Source organism: Uranotaenia lowii, chromosome 3 (assembly GCF_029784155.1).
Source record: "Uranotaenia lowii strain MFRU-FL chromosome 3, ASM2978415v1, whole genome shotgun sequence".
NCBI lineage: Eukaryota > Metazoa > Arthropoda > Insecta > Diptera > Culicidae > Uranotaenia > Uranotaenia lowii.
In genome coordinates this window covers 21,027,717-21,052,627 of record NC_073693.1, presented here as the reverse complement: position 1 = coordinate 21,052,627, position 24,911 = coordinate 21,027,717, and the positions used below count along the sequence as shown (strand labels likewise).

The window sequence follows — 24,911 nt, the reverse complement described above, 5'->3', positions numbered from 1 at the left end:
TTTTGTATCATTTTTGAATAATTTTTGTATTCTTTTTGTGTCATTTCTGTGTCATTTTTGTGTCATTTTTGTGTCATTTTTGTGTCATTTTTGTTTCATTATTGTGTCATTTTTGTGTTATTTTTGGGTCATTTTTGTGTCATTTTTGTGTCATTTTTGTGTCATTTTTGTGTCATTTTTGTGTCATTTTTGTGTCATTTTTGTGTCATTTTTGTGTCATTTTTGTGTCATTTTTGTGTCATTTTTGTCATTTTTGTCATTTTTTGTCATTTTTTGTCATTTTTGTCATTTTTGTCATTTTTGTCATTTTTGTCATTTTTGTCATTTTTGTCATTTTCGTCATTTTTGTCATTTTTGTCATTTTTGTCATTTTTGTCATTTTTGTCATTTTTGTCATTTTTGTCATTTTTGTCATTTTTGTCATTTTTGTCATTTTTGTCATTTTTGTCATTTTTGTCATTTTTGTCATTTTTGTCATTTTTGTCATTTTTGTCATTTTTGTCATTTTTGTCATTTTTGTCATTTTTGTCATTTTTGTCATTTTTGTCATTTTTGTCATTTTTGTCATTTTTGTCATTTTTGTCATTTTTGTCATTTTTGTCATTTTTGTCATTTTTGTCATTTTTGTCATTTTTGTCATTTTTGTCATTTTTGTCAATTTTGTCATTTTTGTCATTTTTGTCATTTTTGTCATTTTTGTCATTTTTGTCATTTTTGTCATTTTTGTCATTTTTGTCATTTTTAAATTTTTGTCAATTTTGTCATTTTTATCATTTTTTAAATTTCTGTAAATTTTGTCATTTTTTTTTGATTTTTGTCATTGTTGCCATTTTTGTTATTTTATATCATTTTTATATTTTTTTCAGTTTTGTCATTTTTAAAATTTCTGTCAATTTTATCATTTTTGTCATTTTTGTCATTTTTGTCATTTTTGTCATTTTTGTCATTTTTGTCATTTTTGTCATTTTTGTCATTTTTGTCATTTTTGTCATTTTTGTCATTTTTGTCATTTTTGTCATTTTTGTCATTTTTGTCATTTTTGTCATTTTTGTCATTTTTGTCATTTTTGTCATTTTTGTCATTTTTGTCATTTTTGTCATTTTTGTCATTTTTGTCATTTTTGTCATTTTTGTCATTTTTGTCATTTTTGTCATTTTTGTCATTTTTGTCATTTTTGTCATTTTTGTCATTTTTGTCATTTTTGTCATTTTTGTCATTTTTGTCATTTTTGTCATTTTTGTCATTTTTGTCATTTTTGTCATTTTTGTCATTTTTGTCATTTTTGTCATTTTTGTCATTTTTGTCATTTTTGTCATTTTTGTCATTTGTGTCATTTTTGTCATTTTTGTCATTTTTGTCATTTTTGTCATTTTTGTCATTTTTGTCATTTTTGTCATTTTTGTCATTTTTGTCATTTTTGTCATTTTTGTCATTTTTGTCATTTTTGTCATTTTTGTCATTTTTGTCATTTTTGTCATTTTTGTCATTTTTGACATTTTTGACATTTTTGACATTTTTGTCATTTTTGTCATTTTTGTCATTTTTGTCATTTTTGTCATTTTTGTCATTTTTGTCATTTTTGTCATTTTTGTCATTTTTGTCATTTTTGTCATTTTTGTCATTTTTGTCATTTTTGTCATTTTTGTCATTTTTGTTATTTTTGTCATTTTTGTCATTTTTGTCATTTTTGTCATTTTTGTCATTTTTGTCATTTTTGTCATTTTTGTCATTTTTGTCATTTTTGCCATTTTTGCCCTTTTTGTCATTTTTGTCATTTTTGCCGATTTTGTCATTTTTGTCATTTTTGTCATTTTTGTCATTTTTGTCATTTTTGTCATTTTTGTCATTTTTGTCATTTTCGTCATTTTTGTCATTTTTGTCATTTTTGTCATTTTTGTCATTTTTGTCATTTTTGTCATTTTTGTCATTTTTGTCATTTTTGTCATTTTTGTCATTTTTGTCATTTTTGTCATTTTTGTCATTTTTGTCATTTTTGTCATTTTTGTCATTTTTGTCATTTTTGTCATTTTTGTCATTTTTGTCATTTTTGTCATTTTTGTCATTTTTGTCATTTTTGTCATTTTTGTCATTTTTGTCATTTTTGTCATTTTTGTCAATTTTGTCAATTTTGTCATTTTTGTCATTTTTGTCATTTTTGTCATTTTTGTCATTTTTGTCATTTTTGTCATTTTTGTCATTTTTGTCATTTTTGTCATTTTTGTCATTTTTGTCATTTTTGTCATTTTTGTCATTTTTGTCATTTTTGTCATTTTTGTCATTTTTGTCATTTTTGTCATTTTTGTCATTTTTGTCATTTTTGTCATTTTTGTCATTTTTGTCATTTTTGTCATTTTTGTCATTTTTGTCATTTTTGTCATTTTTGTCATTTTTGTCATTTTTGTCATTTTTGTCATTTTTGTCATTTTTGTCATTTTTGTCATTTTTGTCATTTTTGTCATTTTTGTCATTTTTGTCATTTTTGTCATTTTTGTCATTTTTGTCATTTTTGTCATTTTTGTCATTTTTGTCATTTTTGTCATTTTTGTCATTTTTGTCATTTTTGTCATTTTTGTCATTTTTGTCATTTTTGTCATTTTTGTCATTTTTGTCATTTTTGTCATTTTTGTCATTTTTGCCATTTTTGTCATTTTTGTCATTTTTGTCATTTTTGTCATTTTTGTCATTTTCGTCATTTTTGTCATTTTTGTCATTTTTGTCATTTTTGTCATTTTTGTCATTTTTGTCATTTTTGTCATTTTTGTCATTTTTGTCATTTTTGTCATTTTTGTCATTTTTGTCATTTTTGTCATTTTTGTTATTTTTGTCATTTTTGTCATTTTTGTCATTTTTGTCATTTTTGTCATTTTTGTCATTTTTGTCATTTTTGTCATTTTTGTCATTTTTGTCATTTTTGTCATTTTTGTCATTTTTGTCATTTTTGTCTTTTTTGTCTTTTTTGTCAATTTTTGTCTTTTTGGTTATTTCTTTTATTTTTTGTGATTTTTGAAGATGTTTAGTAATTTTTTCATTTTTGGTAATTTTTTATCATATTTGGTTATTTTGGTAATTTTTGATAATTTTAGGCATTTTCGTCCCTTTTTTCTTTTTGTATTATTTTTGTGTAATTTTTGAATCATTTTTGTAACAGTTTTTTTTACAACTTTTGTGAATATTTTTTGTAACATTTTTGTAACATTCACAACACATGCTACAATGTTTGTGTCATTTTTGAGTAATTTTTTGTAAATTTTGTGTCGTTTTTGTGTCGTTTTTGTGTCATTTTTGTCATTTTTGTTATTTTTGTATATTTTTTTCATTTTTGTCATTTTTGTCATTTTTGTCATTTTTGTCATTTTTGTTATTTTTGTCATTTTTGTCATTTTTGTCATTTTTGTCATTTTTGTCATTTTTGTCATTTTTGTCATTTTTGTCATTTTTGTCATTTTTGTCATTTTTGTCATTTTTGTCATTTTTGTCATTTTTGTCATTTTTGTCATTTTTGTCATTTTTGTCATTTTTGTCATTTTTGTCATTTTTGTCATTTTTGTCATTTTTGTCATTTTTGTCATTTTTGTCATTTTTGTCATTTTTGTCTTTTTTGTCTTTTTTGTCAATTTTTGTCTTTTTGGTTATTTCTTTTATTTTTTGTGATTTTTGAAGATGTTTAGTAATTTTTTCATTTTTGGTAATTTTTTATCATATTTGGTTATTTTGGTAATTTTTGATAATTTTAGGCATTTTCGTCCCTTTTTTCTTTTTGTATTATTTTTGTGTAATTTTTGAATCATTTTTGTAACAGTTTTTTTTACAACTTTTGTGAATATTTTTTGTAACATTTTTGTAACATTCACAACACATGCTACAATGTTTGTGTCATTTTTGAGTAATTTTTTGTAAATTTTGTGTCGTTTTTGTGTCGTTTTTGTGTCATTTTTGTCATTTTTGTTATTTTTGTATATTTTTTTCATTTTTGTCATTTTTGTCATTTTTGTCATTTTTGTCATTTTTGTCATTTTTGTCATTTTTGTTATTTTTGTCATTTTTGTCATTTTTGTCATTTTTGTCATTTTTGTCATTTTTGTCATTTTTGTCATTTTTGTCATTTTTGTCATTTTTGTCATTTTTGTCATTTTTGTCATTTTTGTCATTTTTGTCATTTTTGTCATTTTTGTCATTTTTGTCATTTTTGTCATTTTTGTCATTTTTGTCATTTTTGTCATTTTTGTCATTTTTGTCATTTTTGTCATTTTTGCCATTTTTGTCATTTTTGTCATTTTTGCCGATTTTGTCATTTTTTTAATTTTTGTCATTTTTGTCATTTTTGTCATTTTTGTCATTTTTGTCATTTTTGTCATTTTTGTCATTTTTGTCATTTTTGTCATTTTTGTCATTTTTGTCATTTTTGTCATTTTCGTCATTTTTGTCATTTTTGTCATTTTTGTCATTTTTGTCATTTTTGTCATTTTTGTCATTTTTGTCATTTTTGTCATTTTTGTCATTTTTGTCATTTTTGTCATTTTTGTCATTTTTGTCATTTTTGTCATTTTTGTCATTTTTGTCATTTTTGTCATTTTTGTCATTTTTGTCATTTTTGTCATTTTTGTCATTTTTGTCATTTTTGTCATTTTTGTCATTTTTGTCATTTTTGTCATTTTTGTCATTTTTGTCATTTTTGTCATTTTTGTCATTTTTGTCATTTTTGTCATTTTTGTCATTTTTGTCATTTTTGTCATTTTTGTCATTTTTGTCATTTTTGTCATTTTTGTCATTTTTGTCATTTTTGTCATTTTTGTCATTTTTGTCATTTTTGTCATTTTTGTCATTTTTGTCATTTTTGTCATTTTTGTCATTTTTGTCATTTTTGTCATTTTTGTCATTTTTGTCATTTTTGTCATTTTTGTCATTTTTGTCATTTTTGTCATTTTTGTCATTTTTGTCATTTTTGTCATTTTTGTCATTTTTGTCATTTTTGTCATTTTTGTCATTTTTGTCATTTTTGTCATTTTTGTCATTTTTGTCATTTTTGTCATTTTTGTCATTTTTGTCATTTTTGTCATTTTTGTCATTTTTGTCATTTTTGTCATTTTTGTCATTTTTGTCATTTTTGTCATTTTTGTCATTTTTGTCATTTTTGTCATTTTTGTTATTTTTGTCATTTTTGTCATTTTTGTCATTTTTGTCATTTTTGTCATTTTTGTCATTTTTGTCATTTTTGTCGTTTTTGTCATTTTTGTCATTTTTGTCATTTTTGTCATTTTTGTCATTTTTGTCATTTTTGTCATTTTTGTCATTTTTGTCATTTTTGTCATTTTTGTCATTTTTGTCATTTTTGTCATTTTTGTCATTTTTGTCATTTTTGTCATTTTTGTCATTTTTGTCATTTTTGTCATTTTTGTCATTTTTGTCATTTTTGTCATTTTTGTCATTTTTGTCATTTTTATCATTTTTGTCATTTTTGTCATTTTTGTCATTTTTGTCATTTTTGTCATTTTTGTCATTTTTGTCATTTTTGTCATTTTTGTCATTTTTGTCATTTTTGTCATTTTTGTCATTTTTGTCATTTTTGTCATTTTTGTCATTTTTGTCATTTTTGTCATTTTTGTCATTTTTGTCATTTTTGTCATTTTTGTCATTTTTGTCATTTTTTAAATTTCTGTCAATTTTGTCATTTTTATCATTTTTTAAATTTCTGTCAATTTTGTCATTTTTTTTTATGTTTGTCATTGTTGCCATTTTTGTTATTTTATATCATTTTTATATTTTTTTCAGTTTTGTCTCATTCTTGTCTCATTGTTGTCCTTTTTCTCTCATTCTTTCCTTATTTTTGTTACATTTTTTTCTCATGTTTGTCTTATATTTTTTTTCATTTTTGTCTCGTTTTTGTTTGTTTTGTCATTTTTGTCATTTTCGTCTTATTTTTGTCTTATTTTTGTCCCATTTTTTTCATTTTTTTTAATTTTCTCATTTTAGTCATTTTTGTCGTTTTGTCATTTTGTCATTTTTGTCATTTCGACAGAATATGCATGGCCTTAACAATTCTTTACTCTTATATATAGTAGACTTCCAGGCGCTTTTTAAATATAACGTCAAACAATTTCGAAGAGTAAGTTCATCCGGTTTGTTTTTTGTTTCAAAGCTATCACGACATAATTTTTTTTTCTATTTTATACCATCAAATTGCTGCTGATCAAAAAATTGGATTCATCCCATTGCCTAGCTTGAATCATCTTTTCAAATTGGATCTAATAATGCGACAAAGCCGCTTTTCCTAGAAATGGTTGGCTGGCTTACTGGCGTGATGGCATCATCCATAACAACATAAATAATTGCCACTTGAACATACTCCCGCGCAACTATCATAATAAAACAAAGCTGTTACAAACGCTCAGAACTCTGAACGCTGATGCCACTTGTGGAGTGAAACTTCTGGCTGGCTGGCTGATCACACATTCATTACCAGACCAATGAGAGCGTTTCAAAATATGCTCCTATTAATGTTGATTTACAGATAAGTATATCATATCTATATGAAAGTTACTGGCTTCGGCGTACGCTTCAAATGTACAAAATTGCATCAAAATAAAAAAAAACCGCACCCCGGCAGATAAAAAAAACTTTCGCGTCCCCATTGTGAGCCACCAAGCAGTGGGTAACGCTTTTCACCTTCAGTCACCCACCAATCAGTAAACCGACTTTAGGAGAAAACCTGCTAATGAAAAAACAAAAATCCACTTTGCAGAAATCATCTCAACGATCAAACACTGCGCGCCTTAATTTGATCGTGAAAAACGACAGTTCAAAACACCCATCAAAGAAGGTACTTTGCATATTAAAACGAAACCTAACAACAACAGCGCGAGAAAAACAACACTAGTTAGAGGTACCTACTAACAAAATCCACGAAAAATGACGCAACCGCGATTAAGGGTGTACTTGCTGACTTTTGCGGGGGGCACTTTTACTATCGAAGCAAGCCACCGTCATCAGCCAGCCACAGGTGCAGAAATGATTGTCTTGAGTTGAGATAGTTTGAAAACCAAAACAACAGACGGGGAAAAACTACCTTGGCGAAAACATGGGAAAGTGTGTAATAAGGTGGCGAATCAATGCTGAACATCAGCAACGAACGACGACTGAAAATTGAAAATAATAAACAGAAACAGAAGAAAAATAACCGCCTCGACTTGGCTCTACTTTGAATTATCTTATTGCGCTAAAATCTGGCCCCTCCCCCAACAATTGGACCTAGTTGGGAATGTTCGTACACATGTGAAAAAATGTTTCCAATGGCTTGAGGCGCATCTTTCTTTGCTATTTGTTGCGTCTGCCCACATCGTTAATCATCATGTTGTACCGCGTGCCGTGATTCTTGTGATGTAGATCGTGACACACTCGAGGGAAATTTCGTTCTGCCAGTATTTTAAGTCGATCGATAGAAGGAAAAACTGCAACTTTTGTGTAAAAATTCATTTCTCAAACCTGGCTTGTTCTCTAACTCTGACGAAAACATTCTTGCTCAAAGTGATAAATAAGTGAATCAAATATCAAAATGTCCAAATTATCGTCTGATCTAATTGTATACCTAAAAATGTGGAGAGGGAAATCAGTTTTATTGTTGAATAACTGAGTTCAAGTTCTAAATAAAGAACTGTACCTTTTCATATTTTTTCAAAGCAAATTTTCGAGATTTCAATTACAGTGAAGAATACTCTGTTGATAGCAAGTTGTGTTCTGTTAAATTTAATGTGATTTTTCAAACGTCAATCAAATAAATTCAACCAATGAATCTCAACACAGTCTCTGATCTCTGGAATGGAAATCGTCAGTACAATTCTTGACATTGAACATCACACCTCAATATGTTTGAGTTTTTCACGCACTTTATTTTGGGGGCCTTACCCTTCAATTCATATGAGCCGGTTTTAGTTTGTCATTTTTGTCAATTTTCGTTTTCATTCTTAATGATCGAAAGCTGCTGTACCTGCTCATTCCCACTCTGCATTGCAGTTCAAATTCATTTGTGAGAAAATAATTGTTTCAATGGAGATCACAATTCAACTTCCCAATGGCGACGAGTTCAATTTACAAAGCCGTCACCACAGACAAACGGATATGATGACATGGGAAGTGTTATTGAACAAGAAAAAGATTCAGAAGACTAACGCTAAGTTGATGTTTGATTGGTCAAATGTATGTTGAACATAAGTCATCGCAAGTTTAAATTATCAACCTACATTTAACTTATTGTGTAAATTAGTTTGCGTTCAGTCACAAATGATAAATAATTCTGTTTTATTCTTCCTTTTCAATAAAATTTTACTCATTTTGAAGATGTCCAGCAGTTTGCGAAGATTTTTTATAATCTCGTGTCGAAGTTAGCACCCCATGAGGCCGGTTCATTATCCGAAATTATAACGGAAACATCGCGAAATCATCACGTGTTTTGGTTTAAATCTGCTAAGGCTAATAAGTCGCTATTCGTTATACTATTATAGAGTTTAGCCCAACATAATCGCAGAATTGCACTCTGATCATACTGAAAAAAAGTGCTTCTAATATAGAAAATTTTGAATAGTGTTTGAATTATTTTTTTTAAAACACACACAAAAATGATAGTTTACTGCTAACAAAGTACAAGGAACTTAACGTCAACATGATTTAGATAACTATTGTAGCTAGAATAATTAGATTTTTTGAATAAACAACTTGTGTACTTCCATAGAAGTTACCGAGCACTTTATCGAGATGAATTGAACGTTACGCCGTCTATATCACAGTTGACTTTTCCCTCCTTATTTTCACATGATTGCTACCATCTTTAGATACTACATTAACCACAAAACATTCTATCAAGGCATGAACTTTCTATGCTTTAGATGTGATTTCTTTCCTCTGTCGTTTACACATACGACGAGGTATCCAAAGCATATTTGCAACCAAAAATATCACGTTTGATCGCTGAAACATCGCAACAAACGTGCGTTTCATCGCAGAGCAACGAAAGTATCGCCATTGCATACCTTTCGGGCGATTATTATGTACGCAGTTCCGTCAGAGATTTGCCTCAATTTAACTTCTTTCAAATAACATAAGGCAACAAAATTCACATTTTTCGGAGGTGCAAATATAAAGTTCAAGTTTGAAGAATTTTGGAGCGCTGATTTCAAATATTGATTTTTTTTATAAGCACTTAATTTTAAGATAATTTTTGAAAATAGGTTAAAACTAATTGAATAAATGTGTGCATTTCTTTGGCCAACCAAGTTGCCGAATAAGTTAGATCCTCAATACTCAAAGATTTTCTTGAATGATATAATTAATATAATATAATATAATTTGTACACTTATTGTATATTCTAAAAATAGTATAATTTTGTTAAAAGCGGTGTATCTTTGAAACACGAATATCGTCACAAGAAATCAATCCTTCGTTGAATGAAGGGCAATAAATTGATTGCTAATCAGCTTCTAGTTTTCATGTTAGTTTATAAGATCAAATATCAGTTATCAAAGATCGATTTCACTCAAAACTGACCACTTTTCACGATGGGAATTCTTAAGCGTTTGAGATTTTTTTTTCAAATTTTCGATCTAAAATTACTCGATTTTACAGTTTTATGCAATAGAGTTTTAGGCAAGTTTGTTGCATACAAGATTTTGTCCAGTTCGTTCCAATTTATTAAAAATATGAATTGTTTTTTTTTATACACCCCGTGATGATTGAACTCCAAGCGACGAAAAAAAGGATTTCAAATTTGTTCCGGTAAAACGGCCGTTTTCAGATTCTTGATGGATGAAGGTCCAAATTTGGATCAACATACGTTTTACAGAAGGAGAAATAAGTGAGCAATTCATTATTTCAAAGTTAATGATTTTAAATTCATTCTCTGCAAATTTTTAATTTTTATATTTGAGCCTTTGTACCGATTATTCAAATCAGTCCTTTGAGTTTTGTTGCTCGTTTTTTCCAAACCTGACGATAATTTATTGTATACATTTAATAATTTTTATAAGTTTCAGAAAAATGATGTATCTACTTTGACATTTTTTATGTTTGATAACTCAAAAACTGCTAGTAACATACAATCAATTGATGCTTGTAACTGGCTACTCAAAACTCAGTTCTATTTAGGATCTTAAATCTGTATTTCTATTAAAAAAAAAACCTGAAATCCTTCATTGTTTATTTGAAATAAATAAGGCTGGAACAAACATCATATTCTTCTTTCGTCACCCCAACCTTCAATTTTCCCGAAAATCCAGAAGAGGAAAATAAATGAAGCTCATAGTTTTATTGAAAAATGAGATAAATTTTTCGAAAATTTAAACAGTTGAAATAGCGAAAGTCAAATTGTAGAAAATGGCAATTGTATCACCTTTTGTTTTTGTGATTTTTTTTCAAATTCGATCTAAAATGTCTCGATTTTTCGATTTTGTCCGAGGAAGATTGTATGCACGTTTGTTACATGCAAATTTGGATTATTTTTTTACTATACCACCCCCCCCCCCCCCCCTCGTTATGTTTCAACTTCAAGTGAAAAAAGAAGGATTTCAAATTTGTTTCGGCCTAAGTGAAGATACCGTGATTATCTTCACTTAGGCCGGAACAAATTTGAAAAAAGTTAAATATAAGACAGTTTTTTTTAAAGTTTTTTTTTTTATTACTTTATATAACTATTTCTGATTATTATCAGAAATTACTAGTTCATCTTTTCTTTTTTCAGGGATTCCCATTTATTGGAAGATTTATCCCTTTATCTCTACAACTCTACAACTACAACTGTTCTTGTTTTTTTTTTTCTATTTTGCACATTTTTTTATACGTCGCGTACTACTTTTTTTGTTTTCAAACAATTGCATAAAAATTGAAAACTTTTTCAACCTTCAAATAATTTTTTTTTCAAGCAAACTAAGAAAATGGAATTTATTTATATATTTTTTTAAATGAATGAATCATACTATTTGTGGATTGCTACACACTAAGATTGCATTTATCCTGCTCGGGCCATAATTCTCTGTATCACAGGAAAAGTGCTCAATTCCATTGAAGTTCGCGCTTTGTATGTTTTATCCTTTTTCATCTTGTGTTGTCGAGTATAATTTCCGCGTGTGTTGTAGAAATATTTAAGCAGCGACGACAAAGTCCAGAAGAAGATTTCAAGGAAACGGTTATGTTCGTTTTGTCAATCTTTCATCATCGAATTCAGCATCGAAAGCTCAGTAAGTAATCTTCTTATATTATCAGTGTCGAAATAATAATGTTCATTTTCGCAGCAGAAATCCACACGAAGTGCGGCCATAAAAACAGTGGTAGTTGCCGAAGGCTTTTTTGTTCCAGAGCATCCACTGGTGATGTTCGAAGTCGAACAAAAAGGACATAATTGGCCTTTGCAGCATTCGTTGTTTCAGTACTTTATCAGGTTGCTTATCCAGAATCCCCAAATGACCTACAAGAGCTGAATCAAAAGGCTGAAGAAGGTATTTTGTATGAAACTAGCGTGCTCAAACGAACACCCAGGATCAGTTGATATTACTCTTAATATTACTCAATATTACAATTCATCCATTTCTCATCGACGAATCCTGAATAAAGATGTTAAAATGTTAAAATTTGAAAAAAACTGGTGTATTTAATTTTCTGCATAACAAATACATAAGTTCTATGTAAATCTCGTGAGCTACAGGAAAATTTTGAAACTTCCTGCAAACCACAGGAGGAAACTGTTCCGAAGTGTTTTTCTATCCTGAGATCGTCCTGTAAATTTCAGCTGTTGAAAATACAAGAGGAAATCGTACCGACCACAGGAGAGAAAATTAAGTGTGTAGATTTTCAAATCAAAGCAATTATTCTTATTTTTATCCGCCCATTTTACGGTAGGGGAACCGGGGGTAAGCCCGTCTCTGCGGATAAGACCGTCACCCTCGGAGTTTTACTAGAAAACCTAGATTTTTAGTGTTTTTAAACACTGTACATGTTAGTATTCCTAATTTTAGACATATTGACATACATCAAACCCATCGTGCAGCGTCAAACTCGTCAAAGTTAAATCTTTAAAGTGGTACAAATTTTTTTCTGAAAAATATGCATGTTGTGGAGTAAAACCGTCACTCTTCGAGTGGGGTAAGCCCGGCATAATTTAGGGATAGTTAGGTGTTACTAAAACATATTTTCTCCTATTTCACATGTCTGGCAAATACCAAGGAAAACTATCCGTGATAGTTGGACCCAAGAGAGCCTTATCCTTGCGAAAAACGCTATCGCATGTAGGGCTCCCTGACTTTTGGAATCCCCAGGACCACATTACAGGATCATCTGTCGAGGAAGGTGGCAAGCTCGAAACTAATGAGTAGAGGTGTCACATAAAGGAAAATAAATCAAGTCAGAAAACTATTTAAATATTCCATGTTTCATGTCTAAAGCTTAGTTCTTTTAGAAATGGGACAGTTACGAATGCGTGTATCTCAAAAACCATTCGTTGGATCTAAAGCATGGATCACTACAAATCTGGACGCACTATTTATTTTACCATAGTGCTCCTAGTTATCGGATCTGGAATTTTTTGACAGCACTTTGTAGAGGAATGTTTCCTCTATCAGTGCTGAAAATTTCATCACGATTCGTTTTGTATCAAAAAAGTTACACGTGATGAAAGCCGCGAGACGAAAATTAATTTTGGACACCCACGTCAAAAACCCGACGTGGTAGGGTTCAAAAATCGCGAAATCTTTAAAAATGGTCAAATCAACCGTAGCGTTCTCAAACGTTTCCGTGAGATGCGTACTATCGATCGGCAGGTTCATATTAAGGTGTGTATATGTTCAGGAGGTGTTACCGAATATCGAATTCCCGATTCAGCCATTTTGGCTATGTAGGCTATGCAACTATGCGGAACTCATGAAGTTTGTTTACCAACAAACCACCGAAAAGCTGAGCAAAAAATAAACAAACTCATTGAGAGCCCTGCTCACTTCTTGCCCCTTGCCTACTTACTGTGAAAGTCGGAGAACCTAGTGTATCAAAAAACCTTGGTTCATACCAAGCGTCATAGTGGAATTAAGGATCGGAAACTGCATTTGGAAGGTGTTGAGAACGATCAAAGCAAACATAGGAAAGTCGGACTACGACATCGCCAAGAAATTCAACGCCGACCGGTGCACCGTCAGAAGGATTCGTCTGCGCGAAGGAATACGATCCTATCGAGCCAGTAAGCAATCAATCCGGACATTGAAGCAGAATTTAGTAGCCGAAGGAGGTGCCCGGAAGTTATACAACAAGATTCCAACGAAGTACGACGGATGCATCCTCATGGATGACGAAACGTACGTGAAGATATATTTTGGGCAGCTTCCTGGCCAAAAATTCTATAAAGCCACTGCACTGGTCGGGGTGATGTCCTCGGCAAGTTCGAATTCGTTTTTGCCGTTAAGTTTGCAAGAAAGTGTTTGATCTGGCAAGGTATTTGCAGCTGCGGACGAAAAATCCCGGTTTTTTGTGAAAAACAAGACCATGGACTCCGAAATGTACAAGGAGGAGTGTCTGGAAAATGTTTTTTTTTTCGTACATTAGATCTCACAAAGGACCAATAAAATTTTCGCCAGATTTGGCAAGCTGACACTACAGCAAAGAGGTACTATAGTGGTATCGGGCCAACGCGTGGATTTTGTCAAAAAGGACATCAACCCACCCAACTGCCCTCAATTCCGCCCTACCGAAAAAATTTGGGCAATTGTCAAGCAGAAGATGAAAAAGAATGGTAGGGCGACTCGGGATGCAACAGAGATGAAGAGATGGCATGGAACAAAATGGCCGCTGAGATCAGCGAATAGGGTGTTCAAACTATGATGAGTGGTACTCGACGGAAAGTTCAAAAATTCAACAAAACAACATCGGAATATTTTTTTATTATTTTTCCTTAAAGTGCAAAAAAAAAACCCTACATTTTGAGTAAAAAACATTTTTATTTCGTTCACATAGCTTCGAGATAGACCCTTTTTAATGCGTCCAGATTTTGGGTGATCCATGCTTTAGTTGATAGCAAAACGAAGCTCAAACGGGATCAGCTAGTTTAGATAGTTTGGAAATAGTTGATTTTTAAAAATTAAAAAGAAGATAAATGATCCTAATAAACCATTTTTAGTTTTCTATATTTTTGAATTTTTGCAACTTCAATAGAAAGGAGTAAGGGAGCTCCCAAGAATTTGAGAGCTGATTGTGATTAGTTTGTGAGCACTGAATGCAAATATGTTACCAGTTATTTCCTCGATCAGCTCGAATTTTACAGATTCTTTTATTAACTTTAAAAAAAAAGGTAGAAATCTATTTGAAAGTTTGCACACTTTTTGGCAAACTGTATAATACTACTAAGGAACCAAAATTAGAGGTTTTAATCAATAATTAACGTCCTCGAAAAGCCTAAGTTGTTTTGATTTCTGAGAAAAAAAAACTACTTACATACTGATTAGAATTATTACTGATTAGAATTAAGCATAACAAAATTGTTGATTTATTGACAATTCATGATTGATTTTCCTTTAATTCATTAATTAAGAGATTTCCAGTCGCATTTTCACAAAACTAGAGGTGACAGACAAGCTCCGACATATGATTCGAATTCAAAACACCAAATTCTTCCCAAATCAATTTTTAGAATAAAAAACATAAAAAATACGAGTTTTTTTGATACTCTATCATGAAAATCTGATCTAATGCATTTTTTTCTGAAACATTTATCATTGATTCATCATTGACATTTTTTATTCTCGATTAAATTGTCAACATCAATTAAACAATGCTTAGTCTGTAGTCAAGTTGACATTTTTGATTCTCGATTACACTGTCAACATCAATTAACCAAGTTTTTTGTGTGTGTTATCTTTACCCATTGTGTGAGATCAACATACATAAAAGCCCTGCAAAATCACTCAAAGATCGAAAAAGATATGTTTAACAAGAATGCCACCGCATTGCATTGTGCACCTCTAAATCAGAGTGCATGCAAATAGCGCAAAATTTCTTCTCTCAACAACGACGCACGAGGCCGGTTTCAAGCTTACATAAACCTAACAACACCCCTTCGTCTTCTGTCCGTTAACAAGAGTTCGACCGCGTGGTATGTGCTGCATCAGACTGCAATTAAACCATCATTATAATAATATCAATTCGATCATAAATAGAGCACGCGTATGGCTGCACTCAGCTGGCTGCATCTTGATTGTTTTTCCCAGGAGAACTCTCATCAGAAGAAGAACTCATACATATCTGGTAAACAATTGCTGGTAAACAATTGGCTCCGATGTACCTAAGATATAGGCACATTAAAGATCATGTTCAACAAAATTGACTGGACCGTTATATGCTTCAAATTTGAGTAGCAGAAGAAGAGTGAGGGATTCTAGATTTTCCGATGAATGAGTTGTAACACAAGCACAACACAAGCAATCTTTATGGCAGAACACGTGCTGAAGGAGTTAAGTTTTGCGCTATTAATTCCAACCATTGCCAGGCAGATTTTTAACCAGAAACAGCACAGAAGAAGCTGCCTGATCGATGGAAAAACATGGGAGAAGATCATGTTGCGATCGCGCGAGTTCGTTGTGTTGTTGCTTAGCGATCGTTTTTTTTTCTTTGTATGGTTGTTATTATTTCTTTATCTTCTGCTTATGGGCTTATTGGGATGATGATGAGTGCGATATGTTCGAGAACGGCACCTGTAGCTCTGCATATGTTCAAGTAGATAGATTCATAGATTCGAGCAAGTGATGCATAAATTAGTCCCGCAATCGCAAATCGAACTGCTGGTGGTTCGGAAAATCCATCCAAATCTTCACCGTTAAGATGGTGCTCTCGTTGTTGTTATTGCTGATGCGCATAAACATATCTTTCCCATACGCATGGAGGCAGCCCGGTATTTATAGATTAACGATGCCTACTCTTACGCGCGAGCAGCAGCAGCAGCCAGATCGTTTTGCGAAACTTAAGCCCATAATTTGGCGCCAACATTTCTAGTAAATCATCGAACGTTTCCAAAGTGAACCGTTAGAATTGATCGTGCAGACTGTTGTTGAATCTATACCTAAGACCTTTTTTTTACATCTACCTCATACGATAGACGGCCTCACCTTTTAAAAAATATCGAGTGCTTTTCACTTATTGAAAAATTTTACACGAACTGTTGTGAAACATTTAGGAAAAAAAACAGACTACAGGTCAACAATAAGGAAAAGGTGCACTTACCGTCTGCTTTGGGTGAATGGCCGCCGCTGCCGCTGCCCGGTTGTTGCTGCTGGTTCATCATCTTGTGGCGGACCTTGCGGGACCAGACCGGCGTTTGGTGGGCCTTGTTGCGCTTCCGGACACTAAAATGTAAAAGTTTGTTGTTAGTTTAGATACTCGAAAGAATTATAAATAAAGATAAATTCACGTGAATAAGTCTCGAATGGCAACCTCAGCATCAAAATTATCTCTTATTTTTAACTTGTTCAGCAGCACGAAATAGAAGGCCAAACTTCCGATCTCTGATTTTTGAATTATTTTTGTTCATTTTTATGGGGAAAATTCGGCGCATAATATCTTATTTTGTTCAGAATACTATAGGCAGGTTAAAAAAAGTTTAGGGACATTTGTGCGTATTCCAATTTGTCATACAGTTGGTGTATTTCAATGTGGTTCAAAGAAGGTGATGAACAAACACACACACTATCACAGAACTCGTTATTCAAAAAGTAAAAAGGTAAGCAAAGCCTACGTCACTCGCCAGGATGTTTATGTATCCTAGGCGAGAATCGTAAACAGCAGTTGGCAATGATTTTTTTTTCTCTATAGTTTTCGCTGGTAGAGCGATGATGGTTGTTTGTTTGAAAATGCATCTAACGTCACGAATTGTCTTGGTTACAATGTTTAACAAAAATAGGTTGGGTTTAATTTACGGCCCACGTCGACAACGCCTGTAAAAGAGCAGCAATTGCGATTGCAACCCTCTCGTGGGCCATGTCGAACAACTCGGCGATCCGCTGCACCAGAAAGAGGGTCCTGGCGAGCGTGACCTCGTCCATTTTGCGGTACGGAGCGGCAGCCAGGAAGGCAGCCTTGAGCAACAGTGTAATCTGCAGAACCTCTGCAGCGTGTAGCGGCTGATGAAGCTGCGAGTTATCAGCGCATATCGAATAGTGTCTTAGGTAGCTGCTGATGTTGTGGCGGGGGTCATGTCCATCTTGGTCTTGCTAGAGAAAGATCAGGTAGACGCGAGTCTCGTACAGGGGAACGCCTCTGGAAGACAACGCAGTTCGACCAGAACATCTTTGTCAAAGCGTTGCACTGGGAGAGGAACCTGGACAACCTGTCCGCGGAAGAACTGACGATGGTTCTAGCTCGCGCTTGCGATGCTGCGATGACGAGAAGGGCCAAGCATAAAAGCACTAGGCCACCCGTCTATTGTTGGACGGAAGGAATTGCGGGTCTGCGTGCCGACTGCCATAGGGAAAGGCGCAGGATGCAGAACGAAAGGACCCAAGAAGAGCGAACGGAGTGTAGGCCACTCTTCACAAGCGCGAGATCGGCCCTCCGCAGAGCCATCAACGCAAGTAAGAGGGCACGTTTCAAGCAGTTATGACGTGACGCCAACGACTGTCCATTGGGTGATGCCTATCGGATAGTCATGGGCAGAACTAAAAGTAGAGGTGCACCACCTGAAACGTGCCCCGATAAACTGAGAGTCATCATAAATGAGCTGTTCCCACAGCACAATGTTACCCGCTGGCCAACAGTCCCGTATGACTGGGACACCAGCGCCGAAGAGCGAATAACGGTGGAAGAACTTCGCGAGATCGCCAAGTCTCTCCAACCAAGGAAGGCCCCCGGACCGGACGGCATTCCGAACATCGCAGTGAAGGCCGCGATCAGGAAGTTCCCCGATATGTTCCGAACATCGTTGCAACGATACGTGACGGAACGGGTGTTCCCTGACACGTGGAAACGGCAGAAACTCGTCCTTCTGCCAAAGCCGGGTAAGCGTCCAGGAGACCCATCGACGTATCGGCCGATCTGTCTACTGGATACAGCGGGTAAGGTCCTGGAGAAGGTGATTCAGAACCGACTTCAGAGATACACGGAAAGCGAGGGCGGACTCTCGGAGAAACCGTTTGGTTTCCGCCGAAGTCGCAGCACTGTAGATGCCATCCGCTCGGTCATCGAGGTAGCGGACAGAGCCAGGATAACCAAGAGGAGAGGGCACTCTGGATGTGAAGAACGCCTTCAACAGTGTCAGTTGGACAGCGATTGCGTCGTCGCTCATCCAAATGAGGATCCCGGCATATCTGTATAGGCTTGTGGAAAGTTACTTCCACAATCGCCAACTGCAGTATATGACCGGCGAAGGTCTGCGAACACAAGAGGTTTCGGCGGGTGTTCCACAGGGGTCAATACTCGGCCCGGTTCTGTGGAACATCACTTACGACGAACTCCTACGAACGAGCCTCCCATCGGGAGCTGAACTCGTAGGATTTGCAGATGATGTAGTCCTCTTGGCGAGAGGCTCCTCAACAGCGGAGGTTGAGCTACTGGCCACGGTAGCTATCCAGGCAGTGGAAAGCTGGATGCACTCCAAGTGCCTGCGTCTAGCTCACCACAAAACCGAGATGGTGCTAATCACCAACCTTATCTCACCCCAAACAGGTACCATTGCCGTTGGACCGTGCAATATCGTTTCCAAACGCGCAACAAAGTACCTAGGATTGATGATAGAAAACAGGCTCATGATAGAAAACAGCTTCACGAACCATGTCGAATACGTGTGCAAGAGAGCGGCAATGGCCACGGCCGCACTCACACGGATGATGCCGAACTCTTCGGTCATCCAAAGCAGCAAAAGGCGGATCCTGGCAAGTGTGACCACATCGATCTTGCGGTACGGAGCAGCGGCCTGGAGGCAGGCCCTGGGAAAAAACTGTAACCAGAAGCGACTTAGCAGCGTTCAGCGGCTGATGAACCTGCGGGTTATCAGCAGAACCGGACCATGTCGTCCGAAGCCGTCTGTGTAGTAGCGGGTGTCATGCCCATCTCGGTTTTGCTTGAGGAGGATGTCGATTACTACGACAACAAAGACACGCCCAATGTACGAGATCTCGCCAATGAGGACTCGATGTACAACTGGCAGCAGCTGTGGAGCAGTTCAACGAGAGGAAGGAGGACCCGTCGTCTGATCCCGCACATCGGGAGCTGGCTCGGAAGAAGGCACGGTGAAGTGGACTTCTATATCACGCAATTCCTGACTGGTCATGGATGCTTCATGAAGTTCCACTACCGGTTTGGACATGTGGCTTCGCCATATTGCCCAGATTGTGGTGACGAAGAGGAAACACCCGAGTGTGGTAGTGTAGTGTAGGAATTATAGGAATGTCTTAAAAACATGAAAATATTAAAAATAAAAGTATCATTAGAAGTTACCGATTAATGAACAAAATTGAGTTTAGTTCTTAACCGTATGATATTATAGGTTGGTGTAATAAATTAAGCGTGTAAGATAGAAGTGTGTAAATGAAAATGTCAAATCGCATTATTGATCATGGTATTGGTATTTGATTCTGGTCTCATCGGAGAAGAAAGGAGAGCAAGTTGTAGTTCAGTCTATAAACTAACTTTAGTGACCATAGTCACGTTTGTCCGCGGTCTGAGCGAACCAAAACAAAAAAGGAAGTTACCACACCGAGCATGTGGTGTTTGTCTGTCCGAGGTTTGCGGCGGTACGTACTTCCATATTTGACGCCTGTGGGCCTGACACGACAGCAGAGTAGATAACGTTGTACAGAGGATGTGTGCGGATTTCAACACTTGGCATGCGGTCAGCGATGGGTTCACCAGCATCATGACTGCCCTGCAGAGGAGCTGGAACCAACGGCAGTCCGCGAACGGTGTAGGATGACTCCATCGACGGGGAGCATCTGAGTAGTGTGGGTCCGATCCCTTGATCGAAGCTACAAAGATAAGGCATCATCTTCTGCGTAGCGGAGGTCAGGAGTGCGCCGCGAACGTGTGTAGGATACCCCAATGTCAGGGGGTATCCGAGTAGTGCCGGTTCCTAAGGGGGAAACTGCGGGGATAAGACTTTACCTTCCTCGAAGCGGATCTCGAGGAAAGAGGGTTAACCACTGTCGGGTAGAGAGGCTCTCGATGCCGGGCGAGCCTCTCGAGTCGGTGTAGGATGTCGTCACCGTCGGGAAACATCCGAGTCGTAGCGTTCCAAGTCCCGAACGTGTGCCGTGACAGGCGCGAGTCCAGGACAAGCTGCTCTCGATCAGGCACACAACGGGCAGGAAAATCCGCGGGCCAAAAATCCTAGGGTTGCCAGCCAAGGGGGATAAAGAAGACCGGACAACGGTCGGAGTAGACTGATCCCATCGACGGGGGGGGGGGGGGGGGGCTGTCGAGTAGAGTGCGTCCGACCCCACGGTTTGAAGCTACAAAGATAAGACAATACCTTCTGCGTAGCGGATGCCGTGGGTGCGCCGCGGTCGTGCGTAGGATGCTTCTCCTTCGGGGAGTATCCGAGTAGGGCGGTTCTCAACGACAGAAGCTGCGGGGATAAGACTTGACCTTCTTCGCAGTGGAAATCGTTCGGAAAGGGTTATTCCACGTTACGGGTAGAGTGGCTCTCGACGCCGGGTGAGCTATTCGAGTCGGAGTAGGATGACGTCTTTGTCGGGAATTATCCGAGTCGTTGCGTTAAGTCCCGCGCGTGTGCCGTGACAGGCGCGAAACTAGGATAAGCTGCTCTCGATCAGGCACACAATGGGCAAGGTGGCAAACTTCGAACCCTGAAGATAAAAGGTCGGGCTTCGAGTCGTTAGAGGAGAGGTCAGGCCTCAAACCTTCAGGCGGAGAGGTTTGTGTGGTCAACCCCGAGTCTTTATGATAAGGGGTCGGGTCTCGAATCGTAAGAGGAGGGATCAGGCCCCCTTATCAACAAGAGGAGGGGTACAAGTGGTCACCTTGAGTCATTACGAGGAGAGGTCAGATTTCAAGTCGTTAGAGGAGAGATCAGGCCTTGAATCGTGCAGAGGAGAGGTAAACCTCGAGTCGATGCGAGGAGGGGTCGGATCTCGAGTCGTTAGAGGAGAGATCAGGCCTCAAGTCGCGAAGACGAGAGGTTTGTGTGGGAATCTCGAGTCATTGCGAGGAGATGTCGGTTCTCAAGTCGTTAGAGAAGAGTTCAGGCGTCGAGTCCTAAGGATGAGAGGTTTTGCTGAAAGTTGTCTCGTTAATGAGTATTGCCTTGGAGCGCATTAGCGCGAATAGACCTCCCACTATTGAAGCATAGTGTACTAAACAGTTCGAGGTGGGAACCAGGTCTGCGGCCCCAGGTGGAGTTTAGGGAGTAGGGGGTATACACGGAGTATATCATGAGTCTTCCCATTGTACCCATGGACCCAGAGTAGTAAACTGGGGGACGCAGTGGCTCGCCGTGCCTTGGAATACAATCCTTGAATCGGAATTTACCACCTGTGGTTACCAACTAAAAAAAAAAGAGGAAGATATCTTAATTCCGCGATTATGGAATTTCCCGAAATATTCCGACCGTCACTGCAAGATTGTTTTGAGGAAAGGATGTTTCCAGATGTTTGAAAACGGCAGAAGCTGGTTCTGCTGCCCAAATCAGGAAAGCCATTGGGGAACCCATCGGCATACAGGCCTATATGCCTACTGGATACTGTTGGAAAGGTTCTGGAAAAGGTTGTCTTGAATCGGGTCCAGCAGTACGCCGAGGGCCAAGGCAGATTGTCCAACAATCAATTCGGCTTTCGAAAGGGCGATACACGGTCGACGCCATTTGAACTGTCATCGAAACGGCTGATAAAGCCAGACTCAAGAAGAGAAGAGAGGATCGTTTATGTGCGGTAGTAACATTGGATGTGCACAACGCCTTCAATAGTGTCAGCTGGGCAACGATTGCTTCATCGCTTATAAAATTGAGGATACCGAGATATCTCTGCAAATTAGTGGAAAGCTATTTCCAGAACCAAAAGCTACAAAACATGACGAGCGAAGGATTTCAGGTAATGAATATTACAGTTGGAGTACCGCAAGGGTCGATACTGGGCCCGGTCCTATAAATTAGGTACCTACGATGAGGTGCTGACATTGAGCCTGCCAGAGGGAGTAAAGTTGGTTGGTTTCGCGGACGACGTCGTGCTATTAGCGACGAGGTACTCAACAGAAATCGTCCAGCTAAGAGCTTCAGAGGCTGTAGAAGTGGAAGAGAGCTTGATGAACTCCAAGAGTTTGCAGTTGGCACTAAACAATCAGCGTGGCCAATCGGACCATCACGTGAAGATGATCTCGGGCGGTCAGGATGATATTTCATTTAAATATGAGCTTCTAAGCGAGTGTTGCATGAGTAGCGCGAATGCGTGAATTAGACTCCCTTCCGAAGTATTGCTTTAGGGCAGTTACTGGTTTGGGAAATGGTCTGAGGCCCTATGTGGAGTTTAGGGCGTATGTATGTACACTAGACAGCCCCAAATTCGTATGGGAAATTTCAAGCTTGTGAAATGTTATGCGCTGCAGGTTTAAATTGATCCTAGGCCTAGTACAAGGTCTCATGCCAAATTTGGGCCAGATCGGAGCACGGAAAGGTGTCGCTCAACGAGGCTAAAGTTTGTATGGGAATAACTTTGGTCCCCTTCGGCCGATTTCTTTTAAAAACGATTTTTCTTAAAGCCTAATGTATGACAAATATTTCTTCCGAAAACAGCATTTCGATCCGAGTTAAGATAAAAATGTATAAAGCTTCAAAAAATAGTTATTTTTTTGTGTACCTAACGCTTGATTCCTAACGTCGAATTTAGGATTTCTGCATGACGCAGTTCTTGACTGGTCACGGATGCTTCATGCAGTACCATCATCGGTTCAGAGCCGTGGCCTTGCAATTCTACACCAGAGCACGTTGTGTTCAACTGTCCGTGGTTTGAAGGGGTACACACTAACATGAGTGCCTTTCCTTTTGAGAAAAAGGACGAAAGAAGAGAAACCGATGGTCAGCAAAACTCGGTTAGTCAGGGTTATTTCCAAAACATACGAAATGCTTTATGGAAGGGTCTCGGGCTTCGTATGACATCACCGTTAAAAAGCATCGCAAAATTGGGCTTACTAAAACCCTTGTCCATATCCATACGTATAGTGAGAATCAAATGGCTGTCTCTTACTCAACTTCAATTTTTCCTGTGGAAAATAGAGGGGGAACGTTTGGTTTCATTAATATCAGAATCTGTTGAAACCCACGATAGGTCGTATTGACGATCGCTGGTGGAGCTAGCAATCGCTAGTGTAGTGTGCAGTTATGAAAGGACATGGCTTAGAATACGAATAAACGATAACTCTAGTCCACCATGTGGCATCTTGATATCAGTTGTCTTTGCGCTCCCACCATACAGATTATACACGAGCCAAACTCAACCAACGATGTAGAGCAATCGCTAGCGCAACTGACCTATGCAGAGTCTAGTCAGCAATAAAGTCAGTTGTGCGGCAGTCTGGATTTGGATCTTAATACGGTCTAGACCCGGGACTCCACATTGGCGATCCATGCCAGTGTGATTTTTGCATTCCCCCTCAGGGAGGAGGGAGGAATGGGGTCAGTGCTTGAGAATAACTCAGCACTGATCATGCAAAGCCGTAAGGCAACGAGGGATCCGACCGCCCGTAAGGGCATTAGAGGTTTTCGATCGCCCATTCGGGCAATGCCTATTGAGGCATAGAGGGTTTTCTACTGCTCAATAGAGCAATGCCTAATAAGGCAATGAGGGATCCGATCGCCCATCTGGGCAATGCCTATTAAGGCATAGAGGGTTTCGACTGCTCAATAGAGCAATGCCTAATAAGGAAAGAGGATTTCCGATCGCCCATTTGGGCAATGCCTATTAAGGCTAAGAGGGTTTCGACTGCTAAATAGAGCAATGCCATATAAGGCAATTAAAGGTTTGTCACCCATTAGAGCAAAGAGTTACTTTGCCACCCATTAAGTACCAACAGCCTAAAATTGGCAAACCCTGAATGGGGTATCTAGTGAGTGTAATTATTTGAGATTAAAACAATAGCTAAATTCAAACACCGAATCGATTGTGAGCCGGGTTTCAGCCCATGGCCGTCGAATAATTAATAGCCGGGTTTCAGCCCATGGCAACCGATAGTGAGCCGGGTTTTAGCCCATGGCCATCGGCAATCGAATAATAGCCGGGTTTCAGCCCATGGCAACCGATAGTAAGCCGGGTTTTAGCCCATGGCCATCGGTATAAGATAAAGAGCCGGGTTCAGCCCATGGCAATATAAATAATATATAATTAATGATTATAATGTAGCAACTATTTAAAACGGGGAGAATGTGGCATCTTGATATCAGTTGTCTTTGCGCTCCCACCATACAGATTATACACGAGCCAAACTCAACCAACGATGTAGAGCAATCGCTAGCGCAACTGACCTATGCAGAGTCTAGTCAGCAATAAAGTCAGTTGTGCGGCAGTCTGGATTTGGATCTTAATACGGTCTAGACCCGGGACTCCACACACCACTAAAACCTGCGTTGTCACTTAGTTTTTAACAGGCTCAGACACCTCTGGGAGGAACAAATAGTTGGTGAGGGGGTACACAGTAAATTTTTGGATCGATTTCCAGCAAAAAAAATTGCTGGAAACGTTCAGCATAGAGATGGGCAAAACGGCTCATTTCAATGAGCGTTACTGGATTTTTCAGCACTCGGTTGTGTTCTTGTCATTTTTGCTCAAAAATCAGCAATCGGTTTTCGGCGGTGCTGGACTTTCCAGCAATTGATCTAGTTAGCTGGAAAATCAGCAATCGAGTTGTCAAATTGGAGTCTGTTTGTTTTCGTACGCTGAAGCAAGGTGAAACTCTATTTTACGAA

General features: G+C 37.1%; 1 protein-coding gene across 2 annotated transcripts in view; it reads right to left on the bottom strand.

The window, feature by feature from the left end:
• Positions 1–24,911, bottom strand: part of LOC129757763 (uncharacterized) — a 286,926-nt gene that overhangs the window by 108,324 nt on the left and 153,691 nt on the right. For both annotated transcript variants that reach the window (XM_055755060.1, XM_055755059.1), the window contains exon 3: positions 16,235–16,356. In XM_055755060.1, coding sequence (XP_055611035.1) covers positions 16,235–16,356 — 122 coding nt within the window. The remainder of the gene's footprint in view (positions 1–16,234; positions 16,357–24,911) is intronic.